Source organism: Cibotium barometz, chromosome 2 (assembly GCF_041138505.1).
Source record: "Cibotium barometz isolate CiBa-2024 chromosome 2, ASM4113850v1, whole genome shotgun sequence".
Taxonomy (NCBI): domain Eukaryota; kingdom Viridiplantae; phylum Streptophyta; class Polypodiopsida; order Cyatheales; family Cibotiaceae; genus Cibotium; species Cibotium barometz.
In genome coordinates this window covers 63,189,874-63,206,758 of record NC_141047.1, presented here as the reverse complement: position 1 = coordinate 63,206,758, position 16,885 = coordinate 63,189,874, and the positions used below count along the sequence as shown (strand labels likewise).

Below are 16,885 nucleotides of genomic sequence, written 5' to 3'. Positions count from 1 at the left end.
AAACATTGCAATCCCAGGAAAGACATTTTCTGCACAGAAGAAGCAAAGGAAGAAGAAGAAGGCTTTTGCGTGCTTTCATAGCCTTCAGCAATTTTCATCGATCGATTCTATCCAAGGTACCTCCTTTACGTGTACGCGCACGTGTTTGTTGATTTCTCCTTTCTCCTTTTTCTTGTTCATCTTTTTTTTTTTGGTTGATTTTCTATGGTTAATCACAGATTAAGGGTTTCCGATTACTTTTTTCTTATCTCTCCTTCTTGCCTTCTCTGTATTTTCTGTGCCATCTCCTTTTCTAAACGTGGATCCGGATCCCTAAGCAAAATCTTCATGCATTTTCCGCAACTGAGAAAGCCAAACCTAATACAATGCAGGTCTGAATTATATCAAAGTCTATGCAAATGCTTGGTAGCTTTTACATAATGTATGAAAAGTGAAGGTTTAGCCTTAATCATGCATGCCTTATTGAAGTACTGCTGAGATGGTAGTAAGACTTAGAGATTTTATTTGTCTGATGCCTTGATCACTGATGCATGATGAGCAGAACATGGTCACGTGTTGGATTTTGGATCAATGCTACTATTGATGATTGACAACATCACATGTCATGGGATCTCGAGATGAGGCGGCTACATTACCTCCTCTCATTGACTTTGGAGATGAGAACGATGCCTTTTCTTCATCAACAGATGCTGGGACTTTTAACCATACCTCTGCAAGCCCTTTTAATGACCCCTTCACCGCTTTCGAATTGTCGTTGCCCCTGTCTCCTGCAGGAAGTTCATCAAGTCCATTCCATACTGAGCAGTGGGAAGTGCTGCATTCAGCGGCGGAAAGCTCACCCATTCCATTTTTTGATGAGCAGTGGAATGTACCACTGCAGTTGCCGCTGACCTTTGATGGGGCCGAATTCAGTGCAAGTAGTAGTAGGAGTGGTTCAGGAAGCTGTGCAACTTCTTCAAACAGCAAGACTTATACTTCTAAATACAATGAAAGTCCATGCAAAGGCAATGATATACTGTCAGATATTTCAGCAGCGTCTGTATCATACCCTCAGATTGATTTACTCTCTAGCACTGATGTATTGTCACTGCACACACTGGATTCCAAATCATACCCTGTTTTGACTTCCTTGTCACCGCAAAGTCCACCCATTGATAGATTGCCTTTGCGGGGATCGGATTCTATGTCACTGGATACTCCATCCATAACCGAAAACTTATCCCCTAAGGAGGCGAATTCAATTTATGCTTCCAGTGGGCGGTCCAACCGTGCTTCCTTTGAGTCTCCTTTATATGTATCTAAGGCAGGACTTGATTCGACGATGGAATCATTTTCCAACATGTCACTGGCTGCAAATGACTCAGAAGAGCTTTGGTCAGGAACCTTCTTTCAGCCAGCAAAGCAGCAGATGAGTGAATCGACACAGATATTGTCTTCTCAAAACAGGTCAAATAGCAATGGGAAAGCCACCGACCTTCTAGACGATGGATCTTCTGGGATGCCTTTTGACTTCATTGAACAAAAGGCAGGGGATGGATGCGAGCCATCTCAAACAGGAAGATATGAGCAGCAACATGCTGTTTCGGAGAGGCATAGTTGGTCATTCAAAACAGAAGCCTATGAGCAGCAACGTGCTGTTTCGGAGGGGCATGATTGGTCATATCAAGCAGGAGTTTATGAGCAGCAACGTGCTATTTCAGAGGGGCACAGCTCTCGGTCTCACTATGACAACCAGGGCTGTCAACCCGACAGTGAAAGTCATGTGCGTGATTACTGGGATGCAGGTTTTTCTCGTGACATCTTTTTGAGCCTTAAGAACTTATATGATTTTGTTTATTCCAATACCAGTGAGTTTTAAAGACACTTAGCAAAGCGAAAACAAAAAATTAGTTGACTTTTAGTTTGTTAACTAAGTAGAAACTGTGTTGTGTCTCAAATTTTAATGAATGTACAGGACAGGATCAAATGTCATCACAGCAGAGGACTGCAAGTCTTCATGAATCGCCGAGTTCTAAGATAGGCAGAATCAAAGAGTTTATCGGTGCTGGAGGAGGGAAGGGAGTCTTTAAAGCACCCGAACGAGGAGCAGACAGGCCTGTGCCTCTTGAGCTGAGGCCTCGGCCTCTTAAAGAAATGTCCATTCAGCCTACAAGGGTGTTGGCTTGCACGGATACTGCTGTGTGGTCGGGATGTGATCAGGGTATCATGGTATGGGACATACCGAGTGCCTGCAGGTCTAATTGTGAAGGCAAAGCCAACATGAATGGTGATGAGGATGCTGCTGCATATAGCCTATTGCCTTTGCATGGATTGGCTCCTACTTGCCTGTTTACCGACACTTGCAACCACATTATGTGGAGTGGCTATAAGGATGGCAAAGTTAGAGCATGGGCCTCATCTTTCAAACATGGTAGTGAAGGCGCGGGTAATGGAATCGCTCCTGTTCTTACTTGGCAAGCACACCAAACTCCTGTCCTAGCCATTGTTGTGACTTCATATGGTATGTTGTAACTTCTTCTGGTGGTCCTTCCTCAGATCACCTCTTAAAGTCCTTATGTGTATTGAGCTGCTTCTAAACAGCCCAGTGTATCTAACAAGACAGGTTCTAGTAAATGTTCAAGTTACGCATCTGAAAGATGATGATTGTTTATGCTCTTACCATCTGCAGGAGAGCTGTGGACAGGGTCTGATAATGGTTCTATAAGAGCCTGGCCATGGGATGTTATAACACATGCCTTTTCAAGTTCAGAGGAGTCAGTGCATATTACAGCTTCCTTAGTGGCAACATCTTACATCGATTTAAGAACTCGGGGAGCATCAGCTGGTGCATCTAGTCTTTCAGCTACAGATGTGCGGTTTTTGATTGCAGAGCATTCACAATGTCGGGTTTGGAGTGGTGGATCACATTTACTGGCCCTGTGGTATACTATGTTTATCAGCTAATTTACTCTGTGCACCTCAGATTGCTAAGTCTTGTCTGCTCGTTTGAAGAATAAACAGCTCATCGAGGAATGCTGACTTTTTTGGCAGGGATGCACGGACCAGGGATGTATTAAAAGTATTTGGAACAAATCCAGATGCTGAATTTGCCAGCCCTAATATATCTCCAGTTCGTGAGACCGGAAGAGTAGAGGAAGTGAAGATAACAAAGGTTCCAAAGAAAGACAAAACTCAAGGAACACTCAGTTTTTTCCAGCGTTCCCGGAATGCTGTCATGGGTGCAGCTGACGCTGTTCTCCGTGCTGCTGTTGGTGGTCAGAGCATGGATGACAGCAAGAAAATGGAGGCTTTGGTGGGTGCAGCTGATGGAAACGTTTGGGTTGGGTATGCATATGGTCGGCTTGTTCAGTGGGACAGCTTTGGGAACCAGTTAGCTGAACGCCGCCATACTTCTACAGCTGTTAGGTGCATGTGTGCTTTTGGAAATAGAATCTTTGTAGGGTATGCTGATGGTGTAATTCATGCTTTAGCTATGGATTCAGGAAAGCTATTAGGGGCTTGGCGTGCACACAAGTCTTCTGTGGCAAGGGTGGGAGTAAGTGGTAATCATTTGTTCACCCTGGCAGAGAATGGGGGAATACGTGGATGGTTCATAACATCACCAAGCACGTTTGACACAGCATTGCATTCAAGAATGATCTCCAAAGAATCTACTTATGTAAGGCAGGAGAATATAAAGATATTAGCAGGTACCTGGAATGTGGGCCAGGAGAAGGCTTCTTTTGAGTCCTTGACGTGCTGGCTTGCAAAAAGCTCTGTTGAGGCGAGTATCATTGTGGTTGGCCTTCAAGAAATAGAGATGGGTGCTGGTGCATTAGCAATGGCTGCAGCAAAAGAGACTGTAAGCACAAATGCCAGTGATTTTCTATCTTTATATACTTTTTAAAATAGTTTTTGTGACTTGTTTTGTTTTACACACTAGGTGCTGTAGTGCACTGGGAACAAGACTGATTAGGCAACATGCAACATTAAATTGAATGTATTAAACTGTGGTTGATTGGGATTTGAAGTTAGCTAGGCTTTAAGGAAAATACAAGCTCTTTTGACTTGAAATGGGATTTAGCATGGAATGACTCTATCAGCTCACAGAATGTCAAGGGAAAAACTGCTGTTTTTTTCTATCACGCCATATACAATAGAGAACGCTTGAGAACCAAACAAAACCATTCGGCTCTGCATGCAAGGGAAATAACAAGTGCATTTGCAGACAATTGTGTGGTAAAGAAAACACAAGTCTTCCTCAAGTTGAGAGAAGTCTCCTACAGCAAGGGGCTGGTTAGTACAGTCTTGGGCAGCCATTGTAACGTGTGTTTTCCTATGGGAAACCTACATCTCAACTCAGGGCATGTACTTGATCTTAAGCGGGTAATAGGGAGTATTTTCCGGATCTGGACCTGACGGGAAGACGCTAGCTAGCCGGGGGATTGTGTTGGAAATATTGTTCATCCCCAGATGGACTCCTTGCATGCTTGTATCTGGCCCATTTATAAGGCCCTGCACTGCATATTTATTTGCTATTTTTGCACCATTTTTAGGAGCATTTTTAGCATTTCTCAGCATTTTATGGATTTTTGTCCAGGTCGGCCTGTAGGACCTGGCCGACCAGCTCATGAGGACCTATATAAATAGGTGCCTCATTCCCACATCATTTCATCTCTGATTTCACTGATTTCAGCCCTGACTTGTACATACTAGCACTCACGGGCCTCACTCGCGCTGTACCTTTATTCATATTGAGGTTCTTGATCATTTGCAGTCTCATATATGCTGTTTTATTATCTGTTTTCAGATTTACAGCAGTAGAACAGATTTCTCACATGGTATTGGTGCCTAGAACTGCTCTAGGACCTGCGTTTTCTTGTTGTTTACAGATCTCAGCACATAAAGACCTGTGTTTTCAGATCTGGGTGCTGGGTTTTTCATTAGAAAGCTGCGTTCTCTTAGTGGTGCTGTGTTTTCTTCAATGAGGCTGTGTTTTTCTTCACAGAGCTGTGTTTTCAGCATCTGTGGTGCCATTAAACTTTAGAGATCCATTTCTTTTCTCCTCTTCTAGTTTTTTTCCCACCCTCCCACCCTGCATTCCTTCTTCTTCATCCTCATACTAACTGTGCTCAGTTTTAGAGGAGGTCTAGCCCTATTTGAAGGGGAGGATTGTGCGTTTGGAGGATATGGCTTCAGGAGATCAATATTCTAACTTTTCTGGACGTCTTTTCTCTTCCTAGGGAATCCTATCCCCTACTTCTCAGGCTACCACTTCATCGGTACCCTCTCCCTGCACCCCTTTGGTGGTACCCCCATCCTTTCGTGCAACAGTCAACCCCTCCCACAGACCCTCTCCCCTTCTTTCTCTCATGTTCCATCCTACACTCCTCCCCAAATCAGTGATTCCATGAAGCTTACAGCCATCAATTATCATACTTTGTCCTTTTATACCCAGTTGCTACTTGAAGGTGCTAGTGTTTGGACATTAGTTATGGCACCTACCTTGGTGGATTCAGCTTTTCGGGGAGTTTTGGATGCTCGTGCACGCCTCATCATCATTCATTGCATGACTCTTGCTATACAAGTACAATTTATTTCTACAAGGAGTAATGCTCGACAAATGTGGCTTGAGACTCAGAGGAGGTTTGGTGCTGTTTCTTCCGCCAAGCTGGGGGTGGATCTTGAGATGATTTCCATCAGTGAATTTGACATTATCACTGATAAGATTGGGGACTTTATCACATCAAGTGGCAACTTGAAGAATATGGGAGCTCAATCAACAACCCGATCCACAAGCTGCTTGATAAATTGTCTCTCTCTTTTGATTCCTTCAAAGATCATATTTACTTTCGCCAACCCCTTCATCTTTTGAAGAAGTTGTGAGTTATCTACATGACAAGTGTTTGATGAGAGGCAAAGAAAAGTCGGAATCTGCTTTTGCCCAAGATAAGGGCAAGAACAAAGGAGGATGAGGAGGCAACAATAACAACAACAAGAACAAAGCTGCCCAAGGCAAGGGCAAGAAGGTGCTATAGAGGCGAAAGGTAACAAAACCTTGGAGTGTTCTTTTTGTGGTAGATCAGGCCATTTGGAGGAACAGTGCTTTGCTCGACGTGACCGTTCTCGAGCAATCAAAGCCAAATACAAAGCCAAAGATAACTCTTAGGATTTTGATAAGGACAAAGGCAAGGAAAAGGTGAAGGACGAGGGCGATGCCAAAGTGGCCTATATGGCAGTTAGAGATTCTCCCTCTACCTCCCTACACATACTTTCCTTGTGATCACAAATATAACTTCCTCCACTGAGGTTAGTGACACACCAATAGAGGCTGAGTGGGTCTGTGACAACGGTGCTTTTGCCCATATGACCAAACATTCACATATTTTGGAGGATTACCAGCCGCTCTCTTCTTCGGTTCGCATTGGAGATAACTCTTCATTACCGGTTCTTGGTATTGGTAATGTTCCTCTTGGTTCCCATGCTACTCTCCATGAAGTTTTACATGTGCCTTGACTTTCAAAGAACTTGTTTTCAGCTCACATGGTTGCTCAAAAGGGACTTGGAGTTTATTTTGATGATGAGGTGGTTGAGGTCATTGATAGAAAGAAACTCTCGGTTGTGGCCAATGGAGTTCATGATGGAGGCCTCTACAAAACCACCACTTTCTCCTCACAGATTCCCTCATTCGACTCTCATATCCATCAATTATTCTCTCCTTCTCATGCCTTAGTCTCCGTTGAGGAGACCTCTTTGTGGCATTCACGCTTTGGTCATGTGCATGTAACTGCTTTGCAGAAAATTTCTTCCCAGCAGTTGGTTCTTGGTTTACCTAAGCTCTGACAACTACTACATATATGCTCGTCTTGCATGATGGACAAACATCACATAGATGATTTTCCAGAGGAGGCGACACATCGGGCTACACGAAATCTCGAGCTTATACATGCAGACTTTGCTGGACCTATGGAGGTTGAGTCCCTTGGAGGGGCTAAGTACTTCATGTTTTTGGTGGATGATTACACTAGGAAAGTATGGGTATGTATCTTGGCGCAGAAGTTTGATGCTTTTGCCAGTTTTTGGACTTGGATAGCCATGGTTGAGAATTAGTTTCGCTCTACAGTTTCATTCTTGCGAACTGACAATGGTGGTGAGTTTGTACCCTTTGATGAGTTTCTTGCATCAAAAAGTATTCAACGGCAAACAATAGTTCCTTATACTCCTCAGCAGAATGGAGTAATTGAGAGGAAAAATCGGACCATGAAGCAGATTTTGAGATCTTTATTGCATCATTCTGGTCTTTCCCCCGCGTTTTGGGGAGAAGCTGTGGCTACTTTTGTTTATCTCATAAACCGCTCACTCATGATGGCAGTTGACGGGTTGACATTGGAGGAGGCATTTCTGGACATAAGCCATTTGTATCACATCTTCGTGTCTTTGGTTGTGTTGCCTTTGTTCTTGTCCCCGATAAGAAGCGGACTACACTTTCTTTTAAGTCCAAGAGGATGATTTTCACAAGCTATAGCTCGAGATCCAAAGGATACTGGTTTGGGATCCGGATGTGGAGGATATTATCATATCTCGAGATGCTTGGTTCGATGAGACATTATTTGGACTTGATTCTTCTTCCATGACCTCTTCTGAGTAGTTTTGGACCCATTTCCAGCCGAAATTGGTGAGTTTTCTCATCTACCATGACGAGCTTCTACACCTGACTCTAGTGTCTTTAGCACCAATTCAGCCCATTGTACCCTTTGTTTCAGCCCTTGTATCTGCAGTGTCCAGCCCCTTACATAGAGCTGGATTTCCTCTTGCATCTTCTCTATCAGTATCTACAGCCTCTCCATTATCTTCTCCACATTTGGCTGTTTCTTCTCCATCCACTGCTGCCCTGGATACATCCATTTCTGTAGCAGTACCTTCTTCTTCTTTCAGATTTAAGAGGAGGTCTAGTCCACCCCGTGGATCCAAAAATTACTTCAGGACTTTGGCCTTTCTAATAGCCAGTTGCATTCTCAGGCATCTGCTTCGTCTTCCGGTCCTCGGAGATCTTCTCGGCTTGCTTCTTTCTTTTGGTCATACCGTAAATTATGCTCTTATGAGCGCCTTACAGGATATTGATGAGCCCGAGACTCCTGAGGAGGCCCTTGGTTTGCCGTAGTGGCGACGACAGGTATGGATGTAGAGATGTCTTCTATTGAGTGGAACAGAACTTGGGAGTTAGTTCCACGCCCATTACATCACAAGGTCATTGGTGTCAAATGGATTTTTAAAGTCAAGTTTCATTTTGATGGTACTCTAGATAAGTACAAAGCTTGCCTCGTAGCTCATGCTTATGCTCAGAAAGTTGGCGAGGACTTTGATGAGACATTTGCACCTACAGCTAGGTATACCACCATTCGGATTGTTTTAGCCTTGGCTGCTCATTTTGGATGGCATGTCTTTCAGATGGATGTTAAATTTGCTTTTTTGAACGGAGATTTAGAGGAGGAGGTATATGTTGAGCAACCTCGAGGATTTGAGATTCATGTTTATTTATTACGGAAGGCTCTAAACAGGCACCCCGTGCTTGGTATCAGAAGATAGGTGGAAGGAGGTCTCCTCCAAGTCTGTTAATATGGAATACATCTCAGGAGAGATTAGATAAGTCAAGTAGATCGAGTTCAGAAACTTCAAAGATGGAACTTTTCACACATGAAGTGAACAAGAATGTTTGGCACAGGATGGAAGGGTCAGAGATGAACTCCAGTCCAAACTATGTTTGTGTTTCATTGCTTTATCATAATTTGAAATTTGTTTATTTTTAATCCTTGTAAAGCTTCTTATGCAGGTAGGACTGGCAGGCAGTGTAAATGGACAGTGGTGGCTGGATAGCATTGAAGACTCTCTCAACAAGAAGAAACAGTTTGTGCGTGTTGGTTCTCGACAGCTTGCTGGTTTGCTCATTGGTGCATGGTAAGTTGGCCATTAGTTGTCAAGGTCCCCCCCCTCCCCCTTCTTTCCTTCCTTTCGGCGCCCGTTTTTAATTTAATTTTATTGTTATTTTTTTTAAATTTTGAAAAATATAAAGTTGGACTGATGCCTTGCTTTGTATGAAAGGGTGACTAAAGAACTTCTGCCCTATGTTGGTGGTGTGGATGTTGCTGCAGTGGCATGTGGTTTTGGCCGTGCTTTTGGTAACAAGGTAAAGTTTTTTGGTTGTCATAGAAACTCAGATCATCCACCAGTCATTAAATTTAGATTCACTGCATTTGTGTCTTAATCACGAATCAGAGTCACTTCATTAGACATCATAGAAACCTTTGCTTGTTTGATTTAGGGTTTGATTGATATCTGAGAGAATCAACAAGATGGATCATCTTTGCTTTTCAGGGGGCAGTTGCAGTAAAGATGATGGTTTTTAGAAGAACAGTATGTGTAGTGAATTGCCACTTTGCAGCTCATATGGACGCAGTAGCCAAACGCAATGCTGACTTTGAACACATTTACCATAGGATGGCTTTTGGACGGTCGTATGGAGGGGTAGGTCTTGCAGCTACTGCCATGGCAGGTAAATATGTCTCTCTTTTGAACCACTTGATGTATGCACCCATGTTTCCTACTTATGCATTCTCACCCAGCTTTTGAAGCGTCTCTTTTCAGCATCGGCTGTGCAAATAATTCGGGGTAACAGTATTCGTCATGATACATCATCTTGGGAAGTTCAGGATATTCTTCCAGAAAAGGCAAGTTTCTTGGTAATCTACGCTTGTTGTTTCTCAGTGCTGAAATATTAGATGACCAAAGGAACTTAAATGAATGCAATTATGCTGCAGTCCTGCTTCAATGCAGGTGCTATTAGTGACCCCACAGTTCTAAGTGGTTTTCAATGCTTTCTTGAACTATTTATCTCATTCTTTAAGGAAATAATAAGATATGATCAATGCAAAGTTGCAGCTGGAGTGCATGGCTTTGAGAAAAACACTGAGCTTCTAATTGATCAGTAGAGAAGTCTGTGTCTGTAAAAGCTTTATTGCTTTTCACTTCCCATTTACAGTTTGCAATTAACTATCAACCTGACCTTAATTATACCCAAGATTCCAGGCCCCCATTCACTCCACCCACTCACCCCTAGAATCTCAGCCTAACTTTTTGACAAACCATGATCCCCCAGTATGGTACAGGATGGAGCTAGCTAGGTTGCATATCATGATTGTATACTCCATGCATATAGCTTTGCATTCTCCTAGTAATAGAGCTCCATCCCCTGCACACCCAGATTCAGCTTTTTTATTCAGTACTTTTTCATTTTGTTGGGATGACAGAGGATACCCCATACAGGTACTCCGATTTGTCTCATAGGCCGAGTTCGGTCTTTTGGAAGACGTTAATAAAATCTTTCTTTCTTTCTTTCTTTCTCTTTCTCTCTCTCTCCACCCCCCCCCCCCCCCCCCCCCCCCCCTTTTCTTTTCCCTTTTTTTCCCCACTCTATTCAGAAAATCCTTTTTTCCCCCCTTATTTTTTGTTGAAGTGCCACCAAGGCTGCCACATGGTCCATCGCTACCCCCAGAGCGGGTTAATGCCTCCCTCCTTGGATCAGCTTATGTTCTTACTCTGCTGAGCTACAGCAAGTCAGAGCAAAATTGGAGCAAGCGAAAGCTCAGCTATACCAAGCTAGAGGTGAGGCCGAAGTTTTATAGAGTTTGTAGTGGAAGGTGTTCCTAGGTGTATGAGTTTGGTGCTTAGGTTCTTAAGGACAAACGAATTGTAGTACTCTAAATATTTCAGGTAATATGGATCATATGGATCTTACCCATGTGATTCTATTTATGATTCCTTTTGAGATGGTATACAATTTAGTCAAGAGGATACGAAGTGAGAAGGCCGTTTAGTTTTTTGGTTTTGTGTATTTTAAGCATTGTGAGTATATGCAAAGGGCGTAACGTTACGGCACATAGATTAAAAGAACCCTATGGCAGTGTCTCTTGGACACGAATCTAAGGTTGGATAATTGAGGTTTGGGATAAGGTTGGATAATTGAGGTTTGGGATTGTAGCGCAAAATGAATTTTCAAACCTTGGTTGATTGGCCTTGCTGGTCTTCAACGGATGAGTTCATGGCTCTTTTACATGGATATTGTTGCTTGATCTTGCTGGGTTACAATTGTGTTTACAATTTCTTGTTTTGGAGGCTGGAGTAATCATGAAGATCTATGTCGAAGATCTATGAAGCCTATCGTCGAAAGATGTATTAGCAAAGTGAGATAGTTAGTTCTATTATTCTGGATTTGCTGAGATTTAATGTGTGAGACCGGAAATGGACATCAAAGAAATGAAGGCACTGTTGGAGATTGTCTATGGGGCATGTGATTCCATGGGAGACAAGCCTACAAATGTGCAAAAATTTTCTAGACCATGCATGGGAAGACATGGACAACAATATACACAGATATAGAAGCCAACAAACGAACATTGGAGTCAGCTCTTCTCAAGTTTTAGAAGGCTTAGAAAGAAAAGGCTGGTGCCCCTCTGCGAGCAGGTTTGGTCACGACCTGCCTATGACTAGTGTCCTTGCCGGGATGTAGCAAACTTGGTTGCACAGGCTGTGCTAATCCCGCCATGAGAAAGGAAACTCGTAGGAGTCGTCACACACAGACTAAGGAGATTGACGGCTACTCTGCCTCTTCACTAGTCGTACACACAGCAACAACGGGGAACACCTCACAAGCATGGAATAGCACGTAATTACATCCAACAAGTAACACATAGGAGTACACCAGGAGCACCCAAATAGTTTTTTAAGAATACTGATACAGGATCAGCTTACAGAACTGTGAATACCACAAGGACACAATGAGGACCACAACGACCACTAACAAACAACAATAATGACAACAATTTTGGGAAGTCCCGGCTCTAGCCTATTTGTACAAACCCTTTGGATCATCCAAGCTGTGGGTATCTCCTATATTGGGTGAACCACCATTCGATGTGGTAGTGGTCCCCTCCGAGGCCATTCAATGGAGATACTTGTTGGTGTAGCGGTTAGAGTACCCATTGGGGTGGGTGGTTCGCCACCATTGTTCATGCATGTGCCCAAGTGTATGTCGCTGGATGTTCCACCAAGAGTGTGGTGTGGGAGTCTACGAAGAGGAGTGTGGATGTCCAATAAAGTTCCCAAGAGGATGTGTGGATGTGCGCACTTTGATCATGGGCATCATGGTGTTTTTAGGCCGTCCACTGCTATTTAGTATGGTGATGATTAGCCTGGTGCGAGGGTGGAGAGTTAGGTGAGGATCAGCCTAGGCTGCGCAAGGATTAGCACGGAGGGCATTGGACTGTTGGTGGGCAGTTGCTTTAACAAACGAGCTGATTGATCAGAGGGGTGTGTGGGTGAGCACCGTGGGTGGATAGAGCAGAGTGGTGAGATTGCAAGGGTTAGCGTGGTGGGGACATAGTAGCGACACGTTTCAAAAAACGCGTTTCAAAAACGCGTTTGAAACGTTTTGGAAACGTTTCAAACCTTTCCCAGAAGTTTGAAACGCGTTTCAAACTTTCCCATCTTGGCATGTGAAAAATCAATACCATATATGATATTTATATGCCAGAATATATGGGATCATTGATAGCATTGATAAAATGATAATATGTTGAATATATGCATGCTTGTATGATGTATCAGGATTTAGTAATAAGTATGTACTATCATCTATGCATAATGGGCCCATGGCCCATGGGATAGCAAATGCCAAATATGCCAAGGCAGTCATCCATGTTCAAACTTCAAACTCAAAGTTTCGAACTTCAATCCTAGATAAAAACAATGCAAGAAAGAAATGAGCCATGGTGTATGCTGAATATGTACAAACTACAAAGTTCAAATGCCAAACTTTAACTTCAAAGGTTGCAGGCTGCAGCCTGCAGGTTTCAATCATGATTCATGAATCAACAATCATAGATACTACTAAATAGACAAATCACATGACACAGAGTCTCAATGGTAAATGCTCATCATAAGTAAGCTCAAGAGTCAATAGTAAATAGTCAAACACAATCCGTGTCACATGTGACACACAGTACATAGTACAAAATAAAGTAGAAAATAGAATCAGGAGTCAGGACTCAGGAGTCATCCTCCTCAAACGGAGACGACGACGACTCCTCATGGTCATCTCCATCCTCTGATGTCTCTGACTCTGTGCCGGAAGAAGGCTCTGCCTCAGCTCCATAAATCTCAGGTTCTGTAGCCGTAGCACTCGTAGAAGCTCCATCTCTAGATGCATGCACTCGTGTGATACGAGCTGGTGCCATCAACTCCTCGTAAAGCATAGCATAGATGTCACGCTTCTCCTGAGGAATATCCGGTACATCCTTCACCAACTCTATGTCAATCTTGTCGACATTTACTTGGCGCGGCTCGATTGGATTGCCTTGTTGCTCAATTAGACGGAGGTTGCAATGACAATAAACCAACCGTTCTAATTGAGCACTGCTCAATTTGTTCCTCTTCTTTGTGTGGAAGAGAGCCCATGTGCTCCAGTTCCTCTCACAAGGCCCAGAGCTGCTATCTTGTGAGAGGACTCGCAATGCAAGGCGTTTCTGTCATAGAAAGGACATAAAACTTTGTAAGTAGTCATGATAAAGCACTAACCTCCCATTGCATCATGATTCATGGCTATTATTGATGTAACATTTGAATACTAAACACTTACCAGTAATGGAGTACCAATCCCATATTTCTCCCACCATGAGACTGGCTGTAGCTGTGTCTCTCTTAGTAGTGCGGTGGGTCTTCCAAACACACGGCTCCCATTGCGATATACCAAGAGCTCATCCTCCAATTTTCTCAAGAGATTAATATCACCTCCTGTCCACCTTTGGATGTACTGTTGCCACCCTTCTTCCAACTCCTCGTTGTTGAACTGCTCCTCATTACGCCATAGAGGATGCAGTATATGGGCAACCGAATGGATTGGTCTATGAAACCAATTCCATCTACGGTTCCAAACCTCCCTGATGTCCTGGACCCTATTCATAGACCAAGTCATGAATAACGATTCACCAACAAGCAAAGCCAAATAAACCCGACAAGTACAAAACTGGAAAGACATGCATATTGCATATTACATACCTCTCTGCTGATATAACGGTGCACCGATTCAGGGCTTCTCCAATACGGTCCATGAACTCGTAAAGGAGACCAAGAGTGCTGCCCTCCATGTCTGTGATGCGGAGGACACTGTAAAGAGGCTGAGTGGCCTTCACAAGTGCTTTGACATCATCCCACCAACTCTCTCGCATCACAGCACGCACAAATGCCACTGCCTTGGGCTGCTCTCGATCCTCCCATGCCATCCACTCTCGTGGCACAACTGTGCGGAGTAGCCCTTGCTGGACTCTCACTAGCCTCTCAATCACAATGAACATGTACGCAAACCTGGTCTTTTGAGGGCTTGAGCAACTCTAGATCACTATGGGCACGGTACATGTAGAGGACTTTTAGCCTCTTGGTAACAAACCTCACCATGCTCCGAGCTATAGCAAAGATCTCAGAAATCCAAGGGATTTTAGCAACATCCTCTATCATGAGGTCAAGACTATGTGCTGCACAAGGAGTCCACACTATCTCTGGGAACTCATCCTCTAACATTCTGCCCATGGACACACAATTAGAGCCATTGTCAGTAATCACCTGCACCACATGCTGAGCACCAATCTCTAACATTGTCTGGCGTATGTGTTGCCATATAAAGGCTCCTGTCACCACCGTCCCTGGAACTGAAGCATCAATGGCACGCATAAACATTACGCCCTTGTAGGAGGACACCAAAATGTTATAAACATTCCTTTTCCGCATATCTATCCAACCATCACATAATATGGTGCATCCATATTTATGCCATGTTGCCTTCAAAGGCTCCATCTCAAGCTGTACAAGATCTTTCTCATCTCTCAAGTGCTTCTTGCGTAAGGAGTCATATTTGGGACCCTCCCACTCATACCCAATGCGGCTAATGGCTTTCATGGTCTTCTTCCATCTTGGAGTGCGCACAATGTGAAATGACAAAGCACACTGAATAAACAACCTTGTCAATTCACGGGTGGCCTCAACTGCTGCTTTCTGAAAACGAGCTTTAATGCTTGCACTCTTCAAAGAAGGCCTAATGGGCAAGGAAGACCTGTGGGCACAAGGAGCAGAGGTAGAACCTACAGCCGTTTGACTCTGCATCTCTTGTTCATCACCCACTCTAGCTCTTTTGGTGACATCCTCCTCCTCTTCCTGCATGTCATCATGGCTGCTTCCAAATCCTTTCATGGCTGCTTCTTGCTCCCTCCTCCATTGTAGAAGAGAGGCTTTGATATCCTGGGGCACTTTATCACAAGCATCAATGCCTTTGCCTTTTAGACCTGAAAAATGAGCCTTTATCCTGTTTGCAGATCCACCTGAGACCTTATCACAATACTTGCACTTCCATTTTTCAGTGCCTGAACCCCCATACTTGCCCATGGGAATGACATGAGTCCACATTGAATCTCTAGCACGAGGCATTTTGGAAGCCTGGAAGGATGTTGCCCAAATTTCAAGTTTTGAAATTGGTGCAAAAATCAAGCAAAAATATGAAAACAGACAAGTACCAACCTTGCTAGCACGGTGCACAGGTCCCGAGGGGGCGGGTGGCGGAGAAATCACACGAACGAAGGCAAGCGTGGGGAAGGACAGTCAACTTTCTCCTCTGTACTATGCACGGCGTGTTTTTTTTGCTCTCTGGAAAGCGACTGAATCGACTGATATGACCCGTCTTAAATAACATTAAAAAATAAAAAGCCAAGTTTGAAACGCGTTTCAAACTCCCAGACGTTTGAAACGTTTGAAACGGGTCTGCTAAAGTTTGATACACGTTTCATAGCAACTATGGGTGGGGAGCCCATCCACCAGAACTGTCACATGCATCCTGCACTTGGATGCCACATGGATATATCTAAACAGCAGGTGCAAGTCTTAAAGAGTGATAATTGGCCCTTTATGAGCCCTTGTTTGGGACAAGTTGTCACATGCACTCTGCACTATAGTGCATGGTGACAAACTGGCTCATGATCATCAGAGCAACATTATACAGTATTAGAACCTAGTAGGATGATATTTGTCGTACGCCGTGACCCCATTGTATATCCTCAGTCCAGGATAAGTCAGGCATGAGCTACGTAGGTAATTCTCAGCCATAGTCAGTCAGTCAGTCAGTCTAAGTCCCTTAACCCACTTCAAGAGACGCATTCATTTTTTTTTTCCCGGAAAAACGATCCTTCTATTAGTTAATGAGAAAACGCCATAAGGCTACAAAGCTCACCTCACAAGGAGGGATAAAAAACACACAGTGAACACGAAGAGAAGTTTGGCGTCGGAACCACCGCCATCGCCCTGTCAGAGACCTGGATGGTCGCACTGCCAGGGACGTCCTCATATCCAAGGGCCGGGCCGCTGTCCGTGGCCCAAGCCACCGCACCCCACGTCACCAGCATCTCACCTGGCGAGCCGCGCTGCCAGACATGCTGTGCCTGTGGGCAATCCCATAAGCAGTGCCGCTGCGACTCCTGTGCATGGCCGCACCGAGGGCAGGACGCTGGGTGTCTGCCAAGAGCTAGCCAGGCCCCCACAGCCAATCCTCTATGCGCTGTGAGCCAGAGAAAAAGCGTCACCTTCCGGGGCCGGAAGCTGGCCCAAAGGCGTTGCCAGAAGTCCCTAAGAAAGGCAGGGAGAGCCCCTGTCGCCGCCAATGCTCGGCCGCCACCGGGGTGCTCGCTATCCTGTGCCTCTGAATCCGCCGCCCCAGCCTCGCTGTGTACTGAAAAAAGGGGATGCCTGGGCTGGTAGGGGCCGAGTAGGGATCTCGCCAAAACCACTCACCTGGATCCCACTGAAGGCGAATAAG

At 44.3% G+C, this 16,885-nt stretch overlaps 3 protein-coding genes across 6 annotated transcripts in view; 1 reads left to right on the top strand and 2 right to left on the bottom strand.

Moving 5' to 3' along the window:
• LOC147641341 (type II inositol polyphosphate 5-phosphatase 15-like) overlaps positions 1-16,885 on the top strand; it is a 65,203-nt gene that overhangs the window by 102 nt on the left and 48,216 nt on the right. For 2 of the 4 annotated variants that reach the window (XM_086820646.1, XM_086820629.1), the window contains exons 1-10: positions 1-116; positions 318-371; positions 542-1,784; positions 1,955-2,500; positions 2,669-2,921; positions 3,031-3,841; positions 8,810-8,934; positions 9,079-9,163; positions 9,352-9,529; positions 9,622-9,704. The exon at positions 1-116 is cut by the window's left edge. In XM_086820646.1, coding sequence (XP_086676772.1) covers positions 605-1,784; positions 1,955-2,500; positions 2,669-2,921; positions 3,031-3,841; positions 8,810-8,934; positions 9,079-9,163; positions 9,352-9,529; positions 9,622-9,704 — 3,261 coding nt within the window. In that variant the 5' untranslated portion in view covers positions 1-116; positions 318-371; positions 542-604. The remainder of the gene's footprint in view (positions 117-317; positions 372-541; positions 1,785-1,954; positions 2,501-2,668; positions 2,922-3,030; positions 3,842-8,809; positions 8,935-9,078; positions 9,164-9,351; positions 9,530-9,621; positions 9,705-16,885) is intronic. The other 2 variants (XM_086820637.1, XM_086820623.1) reach the window with 1 other exon arrangement.
• Positions 12,949-14,005, bottom strand: LOC147641343 (uncharacterized). The gene is made up of 2 exons (XM_086808009.1): positions 13,670-14,005; positions 12,949-13,556 (listed from the first exon to the last, which is right to left on the bottom strand). Exons 1-2 carry the CDS (start codon positions 14,003-14,005, stop codon positions 13,080-13,082), a joined length of 813 nt encoding a protein of 270 aa, XP_086664135.1. The 3' UTR covers positions 12,949-13,079.
• On the bottom strand, positions 14,016-15,725 carry LOC147641342 (uncharacterized). Its single transcript, XM_086808000.1, has 3 exons — positions 15,598-15,725; positions 14,477-15,516; positions 14,016-14,394 (listed from the first exon to the last, which is right to left on the bottom strand). The coding sequence occupies exons 2-3, from the start codon at positions 15,505-15,507 to the stop codon at positions 14,016-14,018; spliced, it is 1,410 nt and encodes a 469-aa protein (XP_086664126.1). The 5' UTR covers positions 15,508-15,516; positions 15,598-15,725.